Source organism: Protobothrops mucrosquamatus, unplaced genomic scaffold, assembly GCF_001527695.2.
Source record: "Protobothrops mucrosquamatus isolate PMUCROS unplaced genomic scaffold, P.Mucros_1.0 scaffold4811, whole genome shotgun sequence".
Classification (NCBI taxonomy): Eukaryota; Metazoa; Chordata; class Lepidosauria; order Squamata; family Viperidae; genus Protobothrops; species Protobothrops mucrosquamatus.
Window position 1 is genome coordinate 92,485 of NW_015390701.1, and position 19,732 is coordinate 112,216.

A 19,732-nucleotide genomic window follows, 5' to 3' on the forward strand; every position below is an offset into this window, starting at 1 on the left:
TAAAAATAAATTCCAGCAGGATCCAACTACAAAAGCTGCATTTTCTAATGGTTAAAATGTTTTTTTTTAAAAAAAACAAAACAAAAACTGAAAAAGGAACAGAAATCCCTTCTGGGGAGGGATCCTAAGAGTCCAAAACAATCCGTTAAAAAGTTTTCCTCTCCAATTCCGGAAGGCGGGAAGCATCACGCACTCCTGGGAGGGAGGAAAAAAATTCTTCTCTTCCCAGCGAGAAACAAACACGGAACGGCAGCTGGTGAAGTGGGGCAAGCTGGCTGGCCGGCGTTTCTTCCAAAGCCTCCCCCCCACACACACACACACAAAGATTCTGCGGAGAAGATCCAGGAGGAAACGCAAAGCGAAGGACGCTCCTTGCAAAGTTATCACACAAAAACCACGGAGATCGGCTGTTGTGTTGCCAAAGAAGCCGTTGGGGGATTTTTCCCACGAGTCGCTCCCAACGTTCGTCACTGGAAGAGGAGGAGGAGGAGGAGGAGGAGGAGGAGGAGGAGGAGAGGAGGGCAAGGAAAACAGCCCAGCCACACAAAAAAAGAGGCGTATTGCATCTCAAAAACATGTGCAGGGGACGAGCTTCCGGGTTTGCCCGGACTGTGTTTGATCGAATACATGCGTTGTTGTTGTTGTTTTTTTATTGCTTGAAGACGGCGAGGACGGAGAGGGAGGGAAGAGTTTTAAGGGGCCATCCAAAACGGCATTTGCTGCTTCGCCCGCTGCTGCGAAGACGGATACTGGTACCCTAGTCTCCACGTCTGCGAGTAGCTACTTGCATTTTTAAGACTCCCGTGGTCTTCCTCTTCGTCCGACGAGTCGCCGGTGTAGGCCACCAGCCCCAGTTCCTTTTCTCCGCTTTTCATCTTCTTGGCAGGGTGATCTAAAGGACGAAAGAGAAGGGGAAAAAAAAAAACCCCAGCCCCCACCCGATTCCCCAAACAAGGACGGGGTAGGAAAAAAAAAAGGGGGAAGAGAAAGATCAAACAATTTTTCCCCCAAATTGGGTTAATTTCAAAAAAACACGTTAGTCGGACACCGTTCCGAAGGCCCCCGAATCAACGGTCACCCGCAGGTCAGCGGTGGTCGCACGACACAGGGTCCCGCCAACGGTGTGTTATGATCCGGCAGTACCATGTAAGAGAACAGAGAGAGAGAGAGAGAGAGAGAAAGACACAAAAAAAGAAGAAAAAAAAAAAGGTAGAGTTAGCAAGGTCAGGCGTTGGTGAGCTCTCCGTTTCAAAGAATATATGTCAAAAGGAAGAAACCAACTAGCCTTCTTTGCCCAAATTGTTTTCCAAAAGATGACAAGCTAACATTTTTTTAAACGGATTTAGAGGTGGGGTAGTTTGTTTTAAAAATAAAATAAAAAAAGGTTGGCCTGTTTTTTTAAAGGGCTGGGAAATTAATATGGCCGTGTTCTATTTATTCAGCCCCCTAAGACATTTTTTCTTTTTAATGTCTCTGGTCTGTTGCGGGTTTTTTGTTTTGTTTTTAAAAATAGTTTGGTGTTTTTGTATTTTAACTTCTCTTAAGTGAACTAAAGGCAGGCAGCCCTCGACTTAGAAGGGAGCCCAACGTTTCCGTCGCTAAGCGAGACACAAGTGATATGCTAAACATTTTACGACTTTCCTTGCCATGTTGAAGGGAACCGCTGCGACTGTTAAGAAGGTAACGCGGCGGTTGAGTCAACGGCTTCCCCGTTTGACTTTGCTCGTTGGGAAGTCGCAAAAAGGGACACTGCCGCCGTCGTTAAACAGGAGTCGGTGGTTCGTTAAACAGGAGTCGGTGGAATTTGGATCACGTGACCGTGGGGAGGCTGCAACGGCCGTTAATTGTGAAAAGGGGCGATAAGTCCCTTGTTTCAGTGCTGTTCTCACTTCGAAAAGTCACTAAACAAAACTGTCATAAGTCGAGGACTGTCTGTAGGCAGGTCGCCGCCTTCCGGGTGCAGGTGGGCCTCCTAGTTCTGCCTAAGGGGGGGGGGGTGTCTGCACAGCTTCCTGGGAAAAAAGTGAATAGCGTCTTGAGGACCCTAGGATCGGGGTGTGTGTGTGTGTGTGTGTGTGTGTGTGTGTCTGAATGGGGTATGAAAAGATGGGGCGAGGAGAATGGGGAAGGGGGGAAGATTTGATCTCGGTTCGGCCATGTTTCGCAGAGGTGTAAGGAGACAGATATCCTACACAGGACTGAGAAATCGTTGTGTGTACATGTGTGGGTGGATTGGGGCTGCTGATCTTGAAAGAGGGTAAAAACACAACACACACACACACACACACACACCCAAAGGGACTCGTCCGCTCTGGGTTTAGGGGAAACTCAACCGAAAGGGCAAAGAGAAGCTGGAGGTGCCTCGAGGCTTAAGGCCCGGAGGGTGAGGCCGGCCGCAGCAGGCCGGCAAGAAGCATCAACGCAAAGGAGACAGGAAAACCAACGCAAGCCGGGCCTCTCGGCTGCACACGCTCACCGTTGCTGCCCCCCAAGGACCCGTTTCGGTCGTCCGGCTCCGGCTTCATCCCCATCACTGGNGATGGGGAATTCTAGTCCCGCCTTAGGCATGAAAGCCAGCTGGGTGACTTTGGGCCAATCACCAGGAGATGGGGAATTCTAGTCCCGCCTTAGGCATGAAAGCCAGCTGGGTGACTTTGGGCCAATCACCAGGAGATGGGGAATTCTAGTCCCGCCTTAGGCATGAAAGCCGGCTGGGTGACTTTGGGCCAATCACCAGGAGATGGGGAATTCTAGTCCCGCCTTAGGCATGAAAGCCAGCTGGGTGACTTTGGGCCAATCACCAAGAGATGGTGAGTTCTAGTCCTACCTTAGCCATAAAAGCTGGCTGGGTGACTTGGGCCAATCACCAGGAGATGGGGAATTCTAGTCCCGCCTTAGGCATGAAAGCCGGCTGGGTGACTTTGGGCCAATCACCAGGAGATGGGGAATTCTAGTCCCGCCTTAGGCATGAAAGCCAGCTGGGTGACTTTGGGCCAATCACCAGGAGATGGGGAATTCTAGTCCCGCCTTAGGCATGAAAGCCAGCTAGGTGACTTTGGGCCAATCACCAGGAGATGGGGAATTCTAGTTCCAGCTTAAATTCTCAGTCTATCCAGACTAGGCCCTTGCTCAATGGATGGATCTTAAGCCCCATCTTCCCTGTCTTTAGATGACAGGCAGTCTGATGTTCAACACCCAGCGCTGTTGTAAGCCGAAGGACTCCCTGTCCAGCTCTAGCATGTCTCCGAGCGGGTTCGACTCTCCCGGCTCGGCCTACCTCGCAGGGCTGTCCCAAGCTTCCCACTCACCTGTCCCTCTCTCTCTCCTTTCCTGAGGAACATGCTGGCTTCGGGCCTGTCCCATCCAGGTCGGTCGGAATGCAGAAGCCTGTACCTAAATTAGTCATATGAATGGGTCCATGCTATGAGCAGAAAAACACAGCAGCATTAGCAAATCTAAAACACTGGAGTTGAGCTATCAGCTCCTTAATGAAAAAATAAAAAATAAAAGCCTCGTTGTGGAGGCCCAACATTTTCTCTTTGGCTTCCTTAAAATAAGAATGTGGCCAGCATCCTACAGTTTTGGGACTTCTTTTTTTTTTTTTTTTCAGGTTTTGGAAATTGCCTCTAAGGTCCTGGCACTACCTTGAACCAGGAGCAAACATACTATGAATGCATTTTGGGTGCGGGTAGGTCAATCTGGACCTACATCCCGCGGTCATCTGGATGCAATTTGCAGCCTTTTGGCTAGGAAACGGATTCGACGTCCGATTTCTCCAGCAAAATCCACCCCAAAGCGAACCAGGTATTCACTCAAGGACTGCTGGCTTTGTTTAATGACCGTTGCCAAAGAGGTCTAGAATCAGGCCCGGTCATATGCTGATCAGTTTTACAATCAACTTGACGGTCGTTAAGCCGAGGAGGAGCTGCTGATTAAATTTAAACACGGGATCCACCCAAGCACGGCGGGTGTGTGTAAAGACAGCTCCAAGCTGAAGTCTGGGATCTTAAGAAGCTGCAGAATTGCTCCGTCTGCGGCTTCTGGGTTGCACGCTAGAAATAAATCTCTCTGGTCTAGTTAATTCAAGTTGGAGAGAATGCCTGGAATACGTCCATGCTATTTCTCATAAAAGAAGGTCTTGAATGGTGTGGCTACTAATAAAAAAATAAATAAATAAATAGGCATTTTGTGTTTATCTCCCGGTCTTGAAAAAGGGAAGGTAACAACTTGGGCGTAAGTCAATTTATTCAGTTGTAACGGTCACCAAAGGAATTGTTGTGAGGACCAGCTGCACTGCAAATGTGATGTTTAGTTTCTTGCTCTGCCTTTCAAGCTGATATCTCTCTGCTACTAGGGGGGGCAGGCAGACCCTGGTTAGAGGCCCCGGGAACCTAGTGTGGCCCTATCTAACCTGGTTAACAGTGTCAGGCCGAGAATCGTGCAGCCCCAACCGGAACTAACATTGCGAGTTAGGGTCTTTTCCGATTAAGATTTGCCCAATTGTAGTTCCCCATCACCATCGTTACAGGACCAGGGGAACTCTGCCCAGTGTGTGTGTGTGTGTGTGTGTGTGTGTGTGTGTGTGGCCTAACCCTACAAACACATCGTTGTCGCCTTTTCCAAAAAGGTTAGAAAAAAGTCACTTTTTTTTCCCTCGTGTTTTAGTCAGTTGGAAAGAGAAACTCCGAAAGCAAGCTTGATTTTTTTTCTCTAAATGAAGACTACGCAACTTCGGATGACTCGATAACGCAACTTTTGTGTGGCTGTTCCTTTTAGCAACACACAAAGAAGGTTTTTTTTTCCCTGTCGTTTTTATGCCCCAGATAATAAATAGTCAAGTTGTTACGAATTACTTTCCTTAAGCTGATAGGCAAACAGGCCTTCTTCCTGTTTTATCGTGACTTGACCTAAACCAGTGTTTCTCAACCTTGACAATTTTAAGGCATGTGGACTTCAACTCCCAGAATTCCACAGCCAGCAATGCTGGCTGTGGAATTCTGGGAGTTGAAGTCCACCTGCCTTAAAATTGTCAAGGTTGAGAAACACTGATCTAAATTATTGGAAAGCAGCTAGAGAAATCTCCAGATTCCTCACCTCTAAATCTCGCCTGCCGATTTTAAATCGGCCCCAAAATGCTTCTGTGGAAACTCCCCCTCCAAATTCTGCCTTTTTACCCTCCTATTTCAAATTGCCCCCTATCTAAAATCTGATTTGAAACCCCAAGTTTGAGCGGCGGAGGTCACAAACCCGGGCGCTCGACTTCAGAGGAAACCAAAGCTTGCAAATCTTAAATTTTTCAAGCCTTAAATAATAATAATAATAATAATAATAATAATAATAATAATAATAATAATTATTATTATTATTATTATTATTATTATTATTATTATTATTATTATTATTATTATTATTATTATTATTATTATTATTATTATTATTTTGGCCAACCACCTTCACTACTCCGGCTGTCCCGGGACAGCGGCCACCCCAAATACATGTGGTCCTCGACTTACGACCACGACGGAGAGCAAATTTTCCATTGCTGAGACGCTTCAGTGAATTCCGCCGCAGAGGTTTAAGTCGTTCAGTGAATCACTGCAGTTAAGTTAGTCACCCCGTTGTTAAGTGAGACTGGCTTCCCCATTGGCTTGGCCTGTCAGAAGGTCGCAAAAGGGGATCACGCCACCCCGGGAGACACCGCAACCGTCGTAAATACGAGTCGGGTTGCCAAGCGTCTGAATTTGGACGACGACGTCACCGTGGGGATGTGTGAAAAAGAGTCGTAAGTCCCTTTTTTCAGTGCCGTTGTTAACTGTGAAACGGTCACTAAACGAACGGTAAGTCAAGGACTACTTGTGGATCCAGGGTCTCCCCAAAACCATCACATCGGCCTTGAAAAGGCCTGTGGTGACCTCTGGCTTCATGCTATTCATCTGACGGTCACTTCTTCAGCGGAACTGGCCGCTGCAGAGACACGGCCAGCCCAGACCAGGTTTGAACGACAGTTTCGGAGGTTAGCTGGGATTTAAACCTAGTTTTGATTTCAAAGGTGAAACGGGGACGGGGAGAGGCAGGTAAGAGAACGGTTGTGGCTTACTGCACCTGGTAGCCCAGCAATCCGGATTCGTGTTCATCCGGAAGTTCCTCCGTAAATCGCCTTTTTTGACCCGGCAGGGGCTGTCCGGGGGGCTGCGTCCCACTCGGCAGGGGGGTCTTTCCAGGAGCAGCAGGCAAGAAAGGAGCGCCAAGCGGGGTCTGGAAAGAGAGACAAACACACACACACACATCGGCGAAAATTGAAACTGAAATGGACGCCTGACGTTCAAGCCATCATTCAAAAGGCACAAGAAAGAAGGTCCTGTTTTATTCTTCTATTGTTTTACTTTTCTTCGGTTTGGTTTATGGCGAGATAAGGGGCAAATAAATGCAGTAATTATTATTATTATTTATCTTCAATTCGATTTGTAGAAACTTAACAGTTCAGGCCTTAACCAAGGACCTAAGAGCTGTTAAGGTAACCTCTGAGTGTATAAGCAGTTCCAAGTAAGGTGGATTTTTGCAAAGTCAGGATATTCAATTATTATTATTATTAGTATTATTATTACTGTTATTTTGTTGTTAATCTTCAATTCAATTCACAGTCCAGGACTGGTAAAAACAGTTCGCGTCCTAAGCAAGGACTCAATTTCAATTTGCAAGTCATGATACTTATTTTTTTTCCTGGCTGTTTCTCTCCCATTTGTGCATCACCTGGTATTTGCAATAATTAATGAACCAGATATTTTTTTCTTTTCCACAATAATGCTCTCAGGTGTGTTGTTGTTGTTGTTGTTGTTATTGTCTCATTGTACAATCAGCCAGATGTTCAGACTGGACTTGGTGTTTTAGTCTACCCCAAAATTTGGCGTTTTAGTCTACCTATCGACCGGTGGCATTTTCATCCACCTAGATTTAGTCTTTCCAAGGACCTGGAAGTTGTTCTTGTTATTATTCCAATATTATCTTCACAGAAAGCGCTGCCTGTTCTTACCTGGCTTGTGGTCGCAGCGGACTGGACTTGCGTAATTGGGTACTGGGTGGGCACCGGTGGGACGCCGGTGGGGAGGGCCAGTACGCCGGGTGCCATGGGGACCGCTGGAGGTCCGATGCCCGGCATCACGTAAGGAGGCTGGCCGGGTTGCTGAGGGGGTGGAGCCATGGGGTAGCTGGCCTGGAAGCCGTTGGGCGGGTAATACGGCGGCTGGGGGGGAACGGTGGCGAGAGTTGCCGGTTGCGTGAATCCTGATCGGAGCCGAGAGAAGAGCAGGGAGGGAAAAGTTGGATCAGCCACGTTGGATTGAATGGGGTGGAAAAAGGGAAGGGGAAAAAAAAAAGTAGGTCTGGAGACCCTCCAGAGAGAAACATCCAGTGGTGGGATTCAGATAGGTGAACAACCGGTTGTCTGCGTGGGTGCCGCTTCCGGAAGTTCGTAGGGGAACAAAAAAATGAGCTACCAGTTCTGCCACCAGTGGAATCCCACCAGTGGAAACATCCCCCCCAACCCCGGTCAGAAACCTGAAATAGTTGAGCAGCTGGACAAGACAGACCTGTTAAGGGCATCGTGGTGGCCATCTGGTTTACAAACCGCGAGTATTCGGCGTGGACCTGGAAAGGAAGGGCAGATTCGGTTAATTAGGAGCCGACAAACGAGCCCGCTTTTTAATCATCGGAGGCTTTTTCAAACGTTCCCCCCGTTTGGTGGCAACGGTCCGTTCCTTAGTCAAGCGATTAGGCCCCTTCCCCAATCTACCCTGAAGCTTGCCTCGTTCAGGCAGTCCTCGTTTAGCGACCGCCGTTGATTACCGGCCCAAAAGTGAGCCCAGAATTTCTACTTGCTAAGGGAGACATTGGTGAAAAGGAAGCCTGGCCCCCGATTTGCGACATTTCTTTGCCACAAGTTGTTAAGGGAATAACGTGCAGGGGTGAAGGTAGTCGCGCGGCGGTGAAGTAACTTACAGTTTGTAGTAAGTTCTCGCAAAGCTTTTTGGCTGCCGCCAGGCCTTCTGGCTTGGGATGGCTGTAAAAGACATAGGCGTAAAGGATAAAGTGGTAAGCGTCTTAAATGTTGGGATTTTTAAGAATTTTAGGATTTCAGCAACTTAAAGCAGAAGGAAGACCCTTGGCAGGTACAGTAGCACTGTGAAAGATCTATCTATCTATCTATCTATCTATCTATCTATCTATCTATCTATCTATCTATCTATCTATCTATCTATCTATCTATCTACCTACCTACCCACCCACCCACCTACCTTTTATCTATCCATCTATCCTATTTATCTATCTATCTATCCGTCCATCTATCCACCCATCTAATCTATCCATCTATCCTATCTCTCTAATTTATCCTATCCTATCCTATCCTATCCTATCCTATCCATCTATCTATCTATCTATCTATCTATCTATCTATCTATCTATCTATCTATCTATCTATCTATCTATCTATCTATCTATCTATCTATTCTATCTAAATCTATCTATCTATCATCTATCTCTATCTCTATGCATCTATCTATCCATCTATCCTATTTCTCTCTTATCTATCCACCCATCTAATCTATCTATCCATCTATCCTATCTAATTTATCCTATCCTATCCTATCTTCCCATCCATCATCTATCTATCTATCTATCTATCTATCTATCTATCTATCTATCTATCTATCTATCTATCTATCTATCTATCTATCTGTCTGTCTGTCTGTCTATCTATCTATCTATCTATCTATCTATCTACCTACCTACCTACCTATCTACCTACCTTTTTATCTATCCATCCATCCATCCATCCACTCATCTAATCTATCTATCCATTTATCCTATCTAATTTATCCTATCCTATCCTATCTTCCCATCCATCATCTATCTATCTATCTATCTATCTATCTATCTATCTATCTATCTATCTATCTATCTATCTATCTATCTACCTACCTACCTACCTACCTACCTACCTACCTACCTTTTATCTATCCATCCATCCACTCATCTAATCTATCTATCCATCTATCCTATCTCTCTAATTTATCCTATCCTATCCTATCCTATCTATCTATCTACCTACCTACCTACCTATCTATCTATCTATCTATCTATCTATCTATCTATCTACCTACCTACCTACCTACCTACCTACCTTTTATCTATCTATCCATCCATCCATCCATCCACTCATCTAATCTATCTATCCATCTATCCTATCTCTCTAATTTATCCTATCCTATCCTATCTTTCTATCTATCTACCTATCTATCTATCCATCTATCCTATTTCTCTTATCTATCCATCCATCCATCCACCCATCTAATCTATCTATCCATCTATCCTATCTAATTTATCCTATCCTATCCTATCTTCCCATCCATCATCTATCTATCTATCTATCTATCTATCTATCTATCTATCTATCTATCTATCTATCTATCTATCTATCTATCTATCTATCTATCTATCTAATCTATCTATCTACCTACCTACCTTTTATCTATCTATCCATCCACTCATCTAATCTATCCATCTATCCTAATTTATCCTATCCTATCCTATCTTCCCATCCATCATCTATCTACCTACCTATCTACCTACCTACCTACCTACCTTTTATCTATCCATCCATCCATTCATCTAATCTATCTATCCATCTATCCTATCTTTCTCTCTAATTTATCCTATCCTATCCTACTCATTAGAAAAACGAACTAATGGGGAAAAAAGGAGCTTAACATGGATGGAAATTCATTAAAAAGTGAATTCAAAATAACAAAGCCCAACTGAAAATGATTCTAATGAGGAAAAAGGATGGAGAACAGTAGATGAAACCAATGTGCATTTTTACACAGCTTTATGAAAACCTGAAAATGGGGGGGGGGGGGGGAAGAGCACGTACAGAAAATGAAAATAGAAAACAGGTCACTAAACGCCGGATCCAATCAAGGAATCCGCTCCGCTTACCTAATGTAAATGTACATGGGTTCGAATGCTTCGCGCCCGGAGGCGGGTTCGATGCAGCCGGAGCCCTTCCCCCGAAGGAACACCTTGGCCCCCGTTTCTATCTGGATGTGCTGCAAATAGGAGCAGCCCGGCCCTTCCACCTTCTCCTTGACGCTGAAGGTGGGGATGGCGTGTTCCAAGCCCACAAACAGCTTGTCCTGGACGTAATGCATCTGCACAACACACAAAGATCCAAAAGTCACCCGGGGGAGCGTGCCTTTCCATTTCCATTTTATCGGCGGGGGATCCTCAAGTTACGACCGTTCGTTTCACGCAGGGCTCTTCCAACTTGGCCCTTTTGACTCCCTGAATTCCTCAGCCAGGCACGCTGAATAACAGAGCTGGAAGGGACCTTGGAGGTCTTCTAGTCCAGCCCCCTGCTCAAGCAGAATAGTAACAGAGATGGAAGGGACCTTGGAGGTCTTCTAGTCCAGCCCCAAGCTCAAGCAGAATAATAACAGAGTAACAGAGATTGAAGGGACCTTGGAGGTCTTCTAGTCCAGCCCCCTGCTCAAGCAGAATAGTAACAGAGATGGAAGGGACCTTGGAGGTCTTCTAGTCCAGCCCCTTGCTCAAGCAGAATAATAACAGAGTAACAAGAGATGGAAGGGACCTTGGAGGTCTTCTAGTCCAGCCCCCTGCTCAATTAGGAAACCAAGCTGGAATGAGATGGCCCTTCCTTCCTAATATAAGAAAATCACATATATATATTTTTTTCTTTCAATCTCGTTTTGAAAGAGAAGAAATCAAAAACACACAGGATTTTGGCCTTGCCAAACCCCCAGATGTTCTCCTCCGGGGCTTGACAGTTGATCTCTCTGGAAGGAAAGGCCGAGGGCGTTGTTGAATGGTACAGGGAGGTCTCTGCTGTCTGGAAGCTGGACCCCTCTCCCCATTGCATTTCTGTAAGAGGATGGTATCGGCCTAGCCCTGCTCAACAGACCAGGCCTTCTTAATCCTCTAGCACAAGGGGTCCCCAAACCCGGCCACTTTTAAGACTTGTGGGCGTCAACTCCCAAAATTCCCCAGCCAGCATTAGGAGACAAATTTGTGGTCATCCTAAATCAGGGGGTCCCCCAACTCGGCCACTTTTAAGACTTGTGGACTTCAACTCCCAGAATTCCCCACCAGACACAGCACACGGACTGGGTGGGCAAATCCATGATGACTAGCCCCTTAAAGATAAGCCTTCTAGCCGCCCCCCCCTCAAATTCTCTCCAATGGCCCTCATTGATCCCCCCGCAAACTGAGGTGGGAAGCCCAGTAAACTCGCTTAATCTGGTTCAAGGAGAGAAGCAGTGAGGACAGACGGTCCTCGGCATACGGCCACAAGGCAGCCTGTCGCTAAGCGGGGCTGTTGTTAAAGGAGTTGCACCCCAAGTTATGGCCTTTCTCACAGATATTGTTAAGTTAAACACTGCAATTGTTAAGTCAGTAACAGGATTGTGAAGTGAATACAGCGTCCCCATTGCCTTTGTTGGTCAGAAAGTCGCCAAAGGGGATTTACGGGACGCTGCGACCGTCATAAACACAAGTCAGTTGCCAAGCCTCTGAATTTTGATCCCGTGACTGTTGTAAGTGTGACAAACGGTCCTAGTCAATTCTTTCAGTGCCGTCGTAACTTCAGTCACTAAGCGAATAATTGGGGATTTCCTATAACTGAGACGTCCAGCCCACCAAAAACAGGGAAAGCAAATCTGCGTTTCGATTGAGCAGCCCTGAGACACTCAAACCGTCCAGCTCAGCCCGTCGTATCAACCCTCCCGAAGCAGAGATCGAAGTAAAACCGAAGCCGCTTCGTCTGCCATGCCTACCAAGCTGGTAAAAGTCACCGGGGCCCTTTCCTTCTCCGACAATACTTACTCCGCCAGACTGGAAGGGCGCCTTCTGCCCGACAGTGGGGGGCAAGGGGGTAATGGGGGCAGGCTGGTGGTAGACGGTCACCGTGGCCCCGTTGAAGGTGGGGCTGGAGCCGGTGGCCGCTTTGACCACTCCGTTGGTGATGATTTCTTTGATCCGGTTGACAGCTCCTGCAAAGGGCGTCAAAACAGGTGAGCTTCACCCCAAGACCTTTACGTTCCCGCGGCTACATAAGGCGGTTATTAAGGGGAGTCCTCCCTGACTTTACAACCTATGTTGCCCTGGACGTTAAGTGAGCTAAGTCGTTTTGCTCAAGGGCCGCTGTCACTTCAAAGAAGCGAAACCGGGCCGTAAAGAGCCACGAGTTCCAATTTAACCAGCGCAGTGTTCGTTTTGTAACCGTGGGGTTCGTTTTCCGGCCGCTGGGAAAAAAAGTCATAAAAATCAGGTCGCTTGGGCGACTGACGTGATTTATGACCGTTAAGGGCAGGCTATGTTAGAGTTGTCTGTCAAGGACTACCCTTATTAGAGGTTTATTATAGGCCTAGCATTGATTAATATAGGTCTTTATTGTACATCTAGCACTGATGATGTTCCCTAGTTGGGTCGTGAAACGTCTGCAAGAAAATAACCAAGCTCAGAGAGCACCAAGGACCCCACAGTCTTTTCTTCCTCCTCCTCCTTGAAAGCCCCATCCCATCTACATTGATGATGTTACCTAGTTGGGTCATGAAACGTCTGCAAGAAAACCACCCAGCCGAGAGAGCACCAAGGACTCCCTCATTTCAACCCTCTCTTCTACTGGAACCTCTGTTATAAAACTAAATACACAGATGTATGTTCTTCTTTTTTTTTAAATCTCATTTTCCATGTTACGTTTAACTTAAATTCATCTTAATCCTTGTCACTTTTAAGACCTGGGCTAGAACGTCCACTGTTTTCCTCGCTCTTATTTCAGTGCTTCTTAACCCTGGCAACCTGAGGATGCATAGACTTCAAACTCCCAGAATTCCCTAGCCGGCCAAGATCAAACCCCCATTTCCTGATTTCTGCCCAGAGGATCTAAACGGTATCGACTTACTGTCCACCAGTTCTCTCGTCTGTCCTTGGACATGCAAGTATAGGGGACGATCACTGGAGAGGAAGGAAGAAGAAAAAAAGACGCATGCTTCATTTTTTAAAAACCAAGATTTAACACTTGAGATGCTGACCTCCCCGATGCTAAAAATATATATTTTCAGTCAATAATAATGAGTTTGGGGAGGGTGGTTTTTTTTTTAAAGAGACGAAAGGGAGATGGAAACAACGGCAATACGCACCCAGGGCCAATTTTGATTTTCTCTTCCGCAGTCATGTAGCGCCCGCGAGTGGAGACTGCTGCCCCACTCAGCTTGCTTATCTGCAGACATTGGAGGAGGAGGAGGAGGAGGAGGAGGAGGAGGAGGAGGAGAAAAAAAATCACAATCAGCTGTGCAAGAAAAGTTCAATTGAAGCTGAAAAATCCACTTGTCTTTTTTCCCAAAGACATTCATAGCAACCCTCCCCCCCGTCCAAATTTTCTTGGGAAGAGGCAGATTTTCCCAGCAAAAGGAAGAGAAGTAACACAGAGAAATTCAAGGTTTCTTAGCCTTGACAATATGAAGACTTCGACTCCCAGAATCCCCCAGCCGGCATGCTTTAAGGTAAATGGACTTCAATTTCCAGAATTCCCCAGCCAGCATGCTTCAAGAGGGGTGGACTTCCACTCCCAGAATTCCCCAGCCTGCAGGTTTTAAGAAGAGTGGACTTCAACTCCCATCAACCTGTTTGAAGCCTACCAAGCTGCTATTATGGGCAATTAAGATACTGCAAAGCCCCACTCGAGAGGGCGCCAGACCTCGTCCTGCGTCTGTCCTCTTGTTAGGAGATTCCGGCAGGTCAGCGGCACGTCGTTGATCTCCACTTCGGCCACCACGAGATCATCTTTGCTTTTGTTGCCTGCCGGACCTTTGCCTGAAGCCTGGAGCTGCCGAAGAGCAGAAGGGAGGAGGACCGGGAAATAATAGGGAAAGCAGACAGAGTCAGCTTGGTCTAGTGGGGAAGGTGCTGCGCTAGGGGCTAGGAGACGGTGAGTTCTAGTCCCGCCTTAGGCATGAAAGCCAGCCTGGTGACTTTGGGCCAATCACCGGAAGACAGTGAGTTCTAGTTCCCCCAGAGACCTGAAAGCCGACTGGTGACTTTAAACCAATCACCAGGAGACAGGGAGTTCTAGTCCCGCCTTAGGCATGAAAGCCAACTGGGTGACTTTGGGGCAATTACCAGGAGAAGGCGAGTTCTAGTCCCGCCTCAGGCATGAAAGCTGGTTGGGTGACTTTGGGACAATCACCAGGAGACGGGGAGTTCTAGTCCTGCCTTAGGCACGAAAGCCAGCCTGGTGACTTTGGGCCCATCACCTAGGTGACGGGGAGTTCTAGTTCTGCCTTTGGGCATGAAAACTGACTGGGTAACTTTGGGGCAGCCCCTCCCTCTCAGCCCAACCCATCTTATAGGGTTGTTGTTATGGGGAAAATAGGAGGAAGGAGTACTAGATGTGATCATTACCTTGAGTTACTTATAGAGTAATAAAGACAGGATAGAATTTCAACAAATAATAATAAATATCTTCCTTAATACGCCCAACCTGTGACTTGTCTCGCTTATATCTCACCTGATGTCAAGTCAGGCGGGCCTCAGATCGAGAAATGATCCATGATAAAAATTAAATATAGAAATAAATCAACTCCCCCCCCAGAGACAGCACAGGACTGGTGTGGGCGAGATATTTGGGGGTCTGAGAACTTACACCCAGTAGCAAGAACAAAGACAAGTCAGGAGTGAATAAACACAGAGAGTCTTTGAGTTATAGCCGTCCATTTAACGACCATTTGAAGCCTATTTATTTATAAAAATTATAGGCCGCCCATTTTACCTCAGAGGTTACCTCTTGAGGTTACAAAGGGCACTGGGACTTACGACTCTTTTTTTTCACCCTTACGACCATCCCCAGGGTCGCCTGATCAAAATTCAGACCCTGGGCAGCTGGCTCGTACTTATGAAGGCCGCAGGGTCCCCATTTTGCGGCCTTCTGACAATAAAAATCAACGGGGGGGGAGGGAGATCCACTTAACGACCGTGTGACTATTAACGACTGTGGAGAGCAAGGCTGTAAAATGGGAGAAAACGCAACTGTCCTCGCTTAGCAACGGAAACCTAGGCTCGACGGCGGTTGTAAGCCGAGGACTACTTGACGGCAGGCGCGCTGAGGCAAAGCCCACCTAACCATGGCCACTCACCTTGTCTGCGGAAGTGGCCGAGGGCTTCAGCTTCCCTTTTGCCATCAACATGGCGTTGATTTTCGCGGCCACGGCCGCCGCAGCGTCCAGCGCTCCCAAAGGAGCCGCCGAGCCTTCCGAGCCGGACATTCCGTCTCCGCCGCCCTGGACGAGGCGGCCGGCCACAGGCGTGGTAGCAGGAAGGAGGAAGAGAGCTGGCGAAGGCCCCGGCTGGTCCCATTTGCTGCGGCGCCTGGAAATTAGGAATATATATATATATATTACTTAAAATCCTAAAAACCGAAAGTTGACTCCTGGGTAAATCCATATTCGGGGAACCACAAACTGTGAGACCACCAGGAGGTTCTTAAAAACTATAAAAGTTTTAATAAAGTTAAAACACCTAGCTTTTGCCGGCTTCCTGCCAGCATCATCAGGGTGGTTAGCAATATATATATATTTCAAAATTTGGATTGCTGACAAAGAATTAAGGGAGAACTGGAATAGCCATTTCGAACTTTTTAGTTCTTTTCAACCAGACATACCCTTCTGAGATATTTGGGCCGACAGGGTGCACCAAACTCAAAGATATATATATCAAAATAAATATAGACCGCCAAGAGAATACATATAAAATGTTTAATCTACCTAGCTTTCGTCAACAAAACGTTTGACATCGTCAGGGCTAAAAAACATACATACATACATACATACATACATACATACATACATACATACACACACATATATAATTTTTCAATTCCTTCTGTCAGCTGGGCCCATTTCTCAAATCTCCCTCTTTCCCCTTTTGACATTCTGGAAGACTTTGCATTTGTTCTCTCTCTAATTGGAATCCCTAATTCTGCGCCGTGACCGTCACAGCCTGAGGGGTGTTATATCAAAAGGTATTCCACTCTTCCTCCCGTTTCCATCTTCCCTTCAAATATTAACGGAGTCCACCATGGTCTGAGAATCATCGTCCCCGCTAGGTAATTGACGGTCAAGCTGAAACTAAACTAATCAAGTAAAAATAGCAAACGGGGGGAAATCCCTTTCTCAAAGCACCCCCCAAATAAGTTACCCAGACCTAATCCACATATCAAAGGATAAGGTCTGAAAACATAGAGTTCATTAAATTAGGTCTCCTAGAGGAACTGCATGTTCACAAGGATAAACATATCTACATACACACACACACGTAAATGCGCCTCAAGGGTCACCCTAGAATCAGCATGCGACACCCAAGACAAGCCCCCCCATTAAAATCTGCTACTGTACCCCTTTTTTTGGCAGCCTGCCCCTAAAAACAATCTGTTTTGCTTTTAGGAATATATATTTCTTCTTTCCTCACAGCTGTCTGGATCTCATTATTTATTTATTCTAGTGCAATTTGGAACCCCAAATAATTCTTGAATTCAAACCTATTAATTAATGAAATTACAACTATTAACCCACTTAAGGGGTTCTTTTTTGCAGTTTGCGGTTGCTTTCCAACTCATGTTGGTTGCTGTGAGTTCAAGAGGTCAGATCAGCCACAAACGAAGGACCAGGCACAAATAATAATTCTCACCCATCCATTTTCTCTTCAAAAAAGCCTCCTTTTTTTCTTTTTTTTGCCCCACTCAGAAATGACTCCTGGAAACAGCCAGCAGGTTTGTCAAGGAAGAACCAATGAGACGGCTGGCTGGAGAGCAAATCAAAAGCAGGGGGCCCTGAGGCGCTCCACCAATCAGGGGAGAGCGCCTCAAGTATAAAAAGGGGCCACGGCTGAGGGAGAGGGTCAGTTTGCCCAGAGAGACTGTGAGGGAAGGAAGGAAGAGAAGAAGACTGGGAGGAGGAGAAGCAGAAGGAAACCGCAGCTCCTGAGGGAAAAAGGGTTGAAGTCGCTGCCCACCTCAGGAGCCCAGAAGGGGAGCAGAAGTCCCAGACAGGAAGGCAGTTCCTGAGGGGAAAAGGGCTGAAGTTGCTGCCCACCTCAGGAGCCCAGAAGGGGAGCAGAAGTCCCAGACAGGAAGGCAGTTCCTGAGGGGAAAAGGGCTGAAGTTGCTGCCCACCTCAGGAGCCCAGAAGGGGAGCAGAAGTCCCAGATAGGAAGGCAGTTCCTGAGGGGAAAAGAGCTGAAGTCGCTGCCCACCTCAGGAGCCCAGAAGGGGAGCAGAAGATCCAGAAAGGAAGGCAGCTCCTGAGGGGAAAATGACCAGAAGTCACTCGGCGCCTCAGCTGGGGGAAAGGAGGCCAACAAGCCCTGGAGCTGAAGTCTGAATGAATCTCAGAGGAACGACAGGATGAAGAAGGGAAGCCTGGAAGAGGAGGAAGAAGCCCAAGAGATGACCAAGGAAAAAGGAAGAGTCCAGCCAAGCTCCAGAAGGTCACAAGAGTAGAAATTTGGGGCAAAAGAGTGAATTTGTGCCCATCTCAGGAGCCCAGAAAGCAAGGCAACTCCTGAGGGGGAAAGGGCTGAAGTCACTTGGAGGCGGAAAGGAGGAAAAGAAGCCCTGGAGTTGAAGTCTGAGTGAACCTCATGGACAACAGGATGAAACACAGAAAGAAGAGGAGGAAGAGGAAGCGGAGTCCAGCCAAGCTCCAGAAGGCCACAAGAGTAGATGTTTTGGGGCAAAAAGAGGCTGCTTTGAGGCAAAAGAGAACAAAAAAACCCAAAGAGCTGAAGTCAGTGCCCGCTTTGGGGGTGAAAAAGTCTCTCCTTTCCCTGAGGAGAAAGAGCTGCCGGGGCAACTTCTGCCTGCCATTGGTAAGGATTGGGAATGAAGCAGGTTGTAAAGGGGTGTGAGTGTGTCAATTTGCACACAAACACAAAGTGCTTTCCTGGAACATCCCCAAACACACACACCAATTCCCTCTTGCTAAAAAGGATCTGTATTTCTTGGAGGGGCACAAAACCGGTTTTGGGGGGGAATAGGTGGAGGTTTCACATGACACAAAGGGGGTGGGATACATTTAGGGGGTGGGATACATTATATATATATATATATATATATATATACACACACACACACATACATGTATATATATGTACGTGAATATATATATGTGTGTGTGTGTATACACACATACATATATGTACATATATATATATACATATATATACATACACACATACAGTTACACTATATTATTTATATATATATATATAACCTCAGAAAACAAATATATATATATATATATACATACACACACAAATTCTAGGTATATAGATATGATATAAAACATAATTTAGGGCGGGGATCAGCTGAAGGGCTGGGAAAAGGGGGTCCCGGTCCCAGATCGAGCGGGGGCTGATGGGAGTTGTAGTCCGCTCCTGTAGGCCGCCCGAGCGCTTTACCCGGCCTCCCTCCCCGGTTCCTCCCTGCCCGGGCGCCCTCCTCACCCGCCCGAGGCCCCCGGCTCCCGCTGCCCCGCGCCGCCCGCTGACATGGCTGAAGCCGCCGCCGCTGCCGCCGCCGCCTCCTTCGCGGAGAAACTTCCCCTCCGGCGTCACTTCCGCTTCTCCGAGGGCGCCACTTCCGGGAAAGGGTCGCCTGAGAGACGGAACGGCGCGTGGGATCCGGGAACCGTAGAGCTACATCCCTTTAAAAAAAAAAGTTAAAAGCGATACGCGACCTCTGACTTCCGGGTTCCCATTTTGGCTTTCTTAGAGCAGAAGGGAGGCAGGGGGGGGAATCAAGAGTTAAGGACAGATTCCTATTCCTCTTGAAGCCGAGGAAAATGAGTTAAAAAAATGAAAATGTTTAAAAAGCATTTAAAAAATCATGTTTGCTCTTTTTTTAAAGCTCACCAGCTGAGACTCCCCCAGAATCTCTTCGAAAACCTCTAACAAATTAAATGCACTCCAAAGCCACTCCTTCCCATCTGTATATCTGAAACCAACTGCATATTTCCAATATTATTATTTTTTTGCTTAAGCGCAAAAACCGGAAATGTTCTACACTTTTGTATATCTATGCCAGCGGCCCATCCATACATCCGGCTCCTCCCGCGGGGTGGTGGTGGATGGAGTCACGTGACTCCCTGCTTGCCCGGGCTTTGGAGCACGTGCGCTGCTTCTTCCTCCTCCTGTGCTAAAACCCACCAAAATACAATTTCTCTGTGTTAAAAAAGGACAGAAAAGCGAAATGTTCCGATTTTTATTCCCAAATAAAAGCATATTTAAATATATATTATTGCAACCTGGCCAACTTTTTAAGAGGGGTGGATTTCAACTCCCACAATTCCCAGTCAGCCTATTTTAACATATGTCCTATTTTCTAAAAAAAAAGAGAGAGAAAAGAGACTGTATTTTGTTCCCCCTCCCCAGAAAAAAAGACTTACTAAATATCTCTGAAACAATATTTTTCAACTTTGGTTACTTTTAAGTTTTGTAGCCTCCCAGCATGCCCTAGTTGAAATCCTAGACTGGTCCAGTTAAAAACTCTCAATGCCCCAGCCAGCACGCTGGAATTGAGTTCTAAACATTTTAAAGCTTCTAAGTGTGAAATTAAAAAATGGTTTAATTCAATCTTGCAATGCTGGCTGGGGGGAATTCTGGGAGTTGA

The 19,732-nt window shown here is 46.6% G+C and overlaps 1 protein-coding gene and 1 non-coding gene across 2 annotated transcripts; both read right to left on the reverse strand.

The window, feature by feature from the left end:
- Positions 1 to 692: 692 nt before the first annotated feature.
- Positions 693 to 18,614, reverse strand: KHDC4 (KH domain containing 4, pre-mRNA splicing factor). The gene is given in 14 exon segments (XM_015828718.1): positions 693 to 892; positions 2,477 to 2,559; positions 3,309 to 3,421; positions 6,103 to 6,255; positions 7,031 to 7,281; positions 7,587 to 7,644; positions 7,996 to 8,056; positions 9,994 to 10,205; positions 11,896 to 12,062; positions 12,974 to 13,026; positions 13,212 to 13,291; positions 13,769 to 13,897; positions 15,204 to 15,435; positions 18,568 to 18,614. Coding segments are annotated over 14 exon segments (1,839 nt in total).
- LOC114923598 lies at positions 10,871 to 10,997 on the reverse strand. The gene has a single exon (XR_003810671.1).
- Positions 18,615 to 19,732: the final 1,118 nt, after the last annotated feature.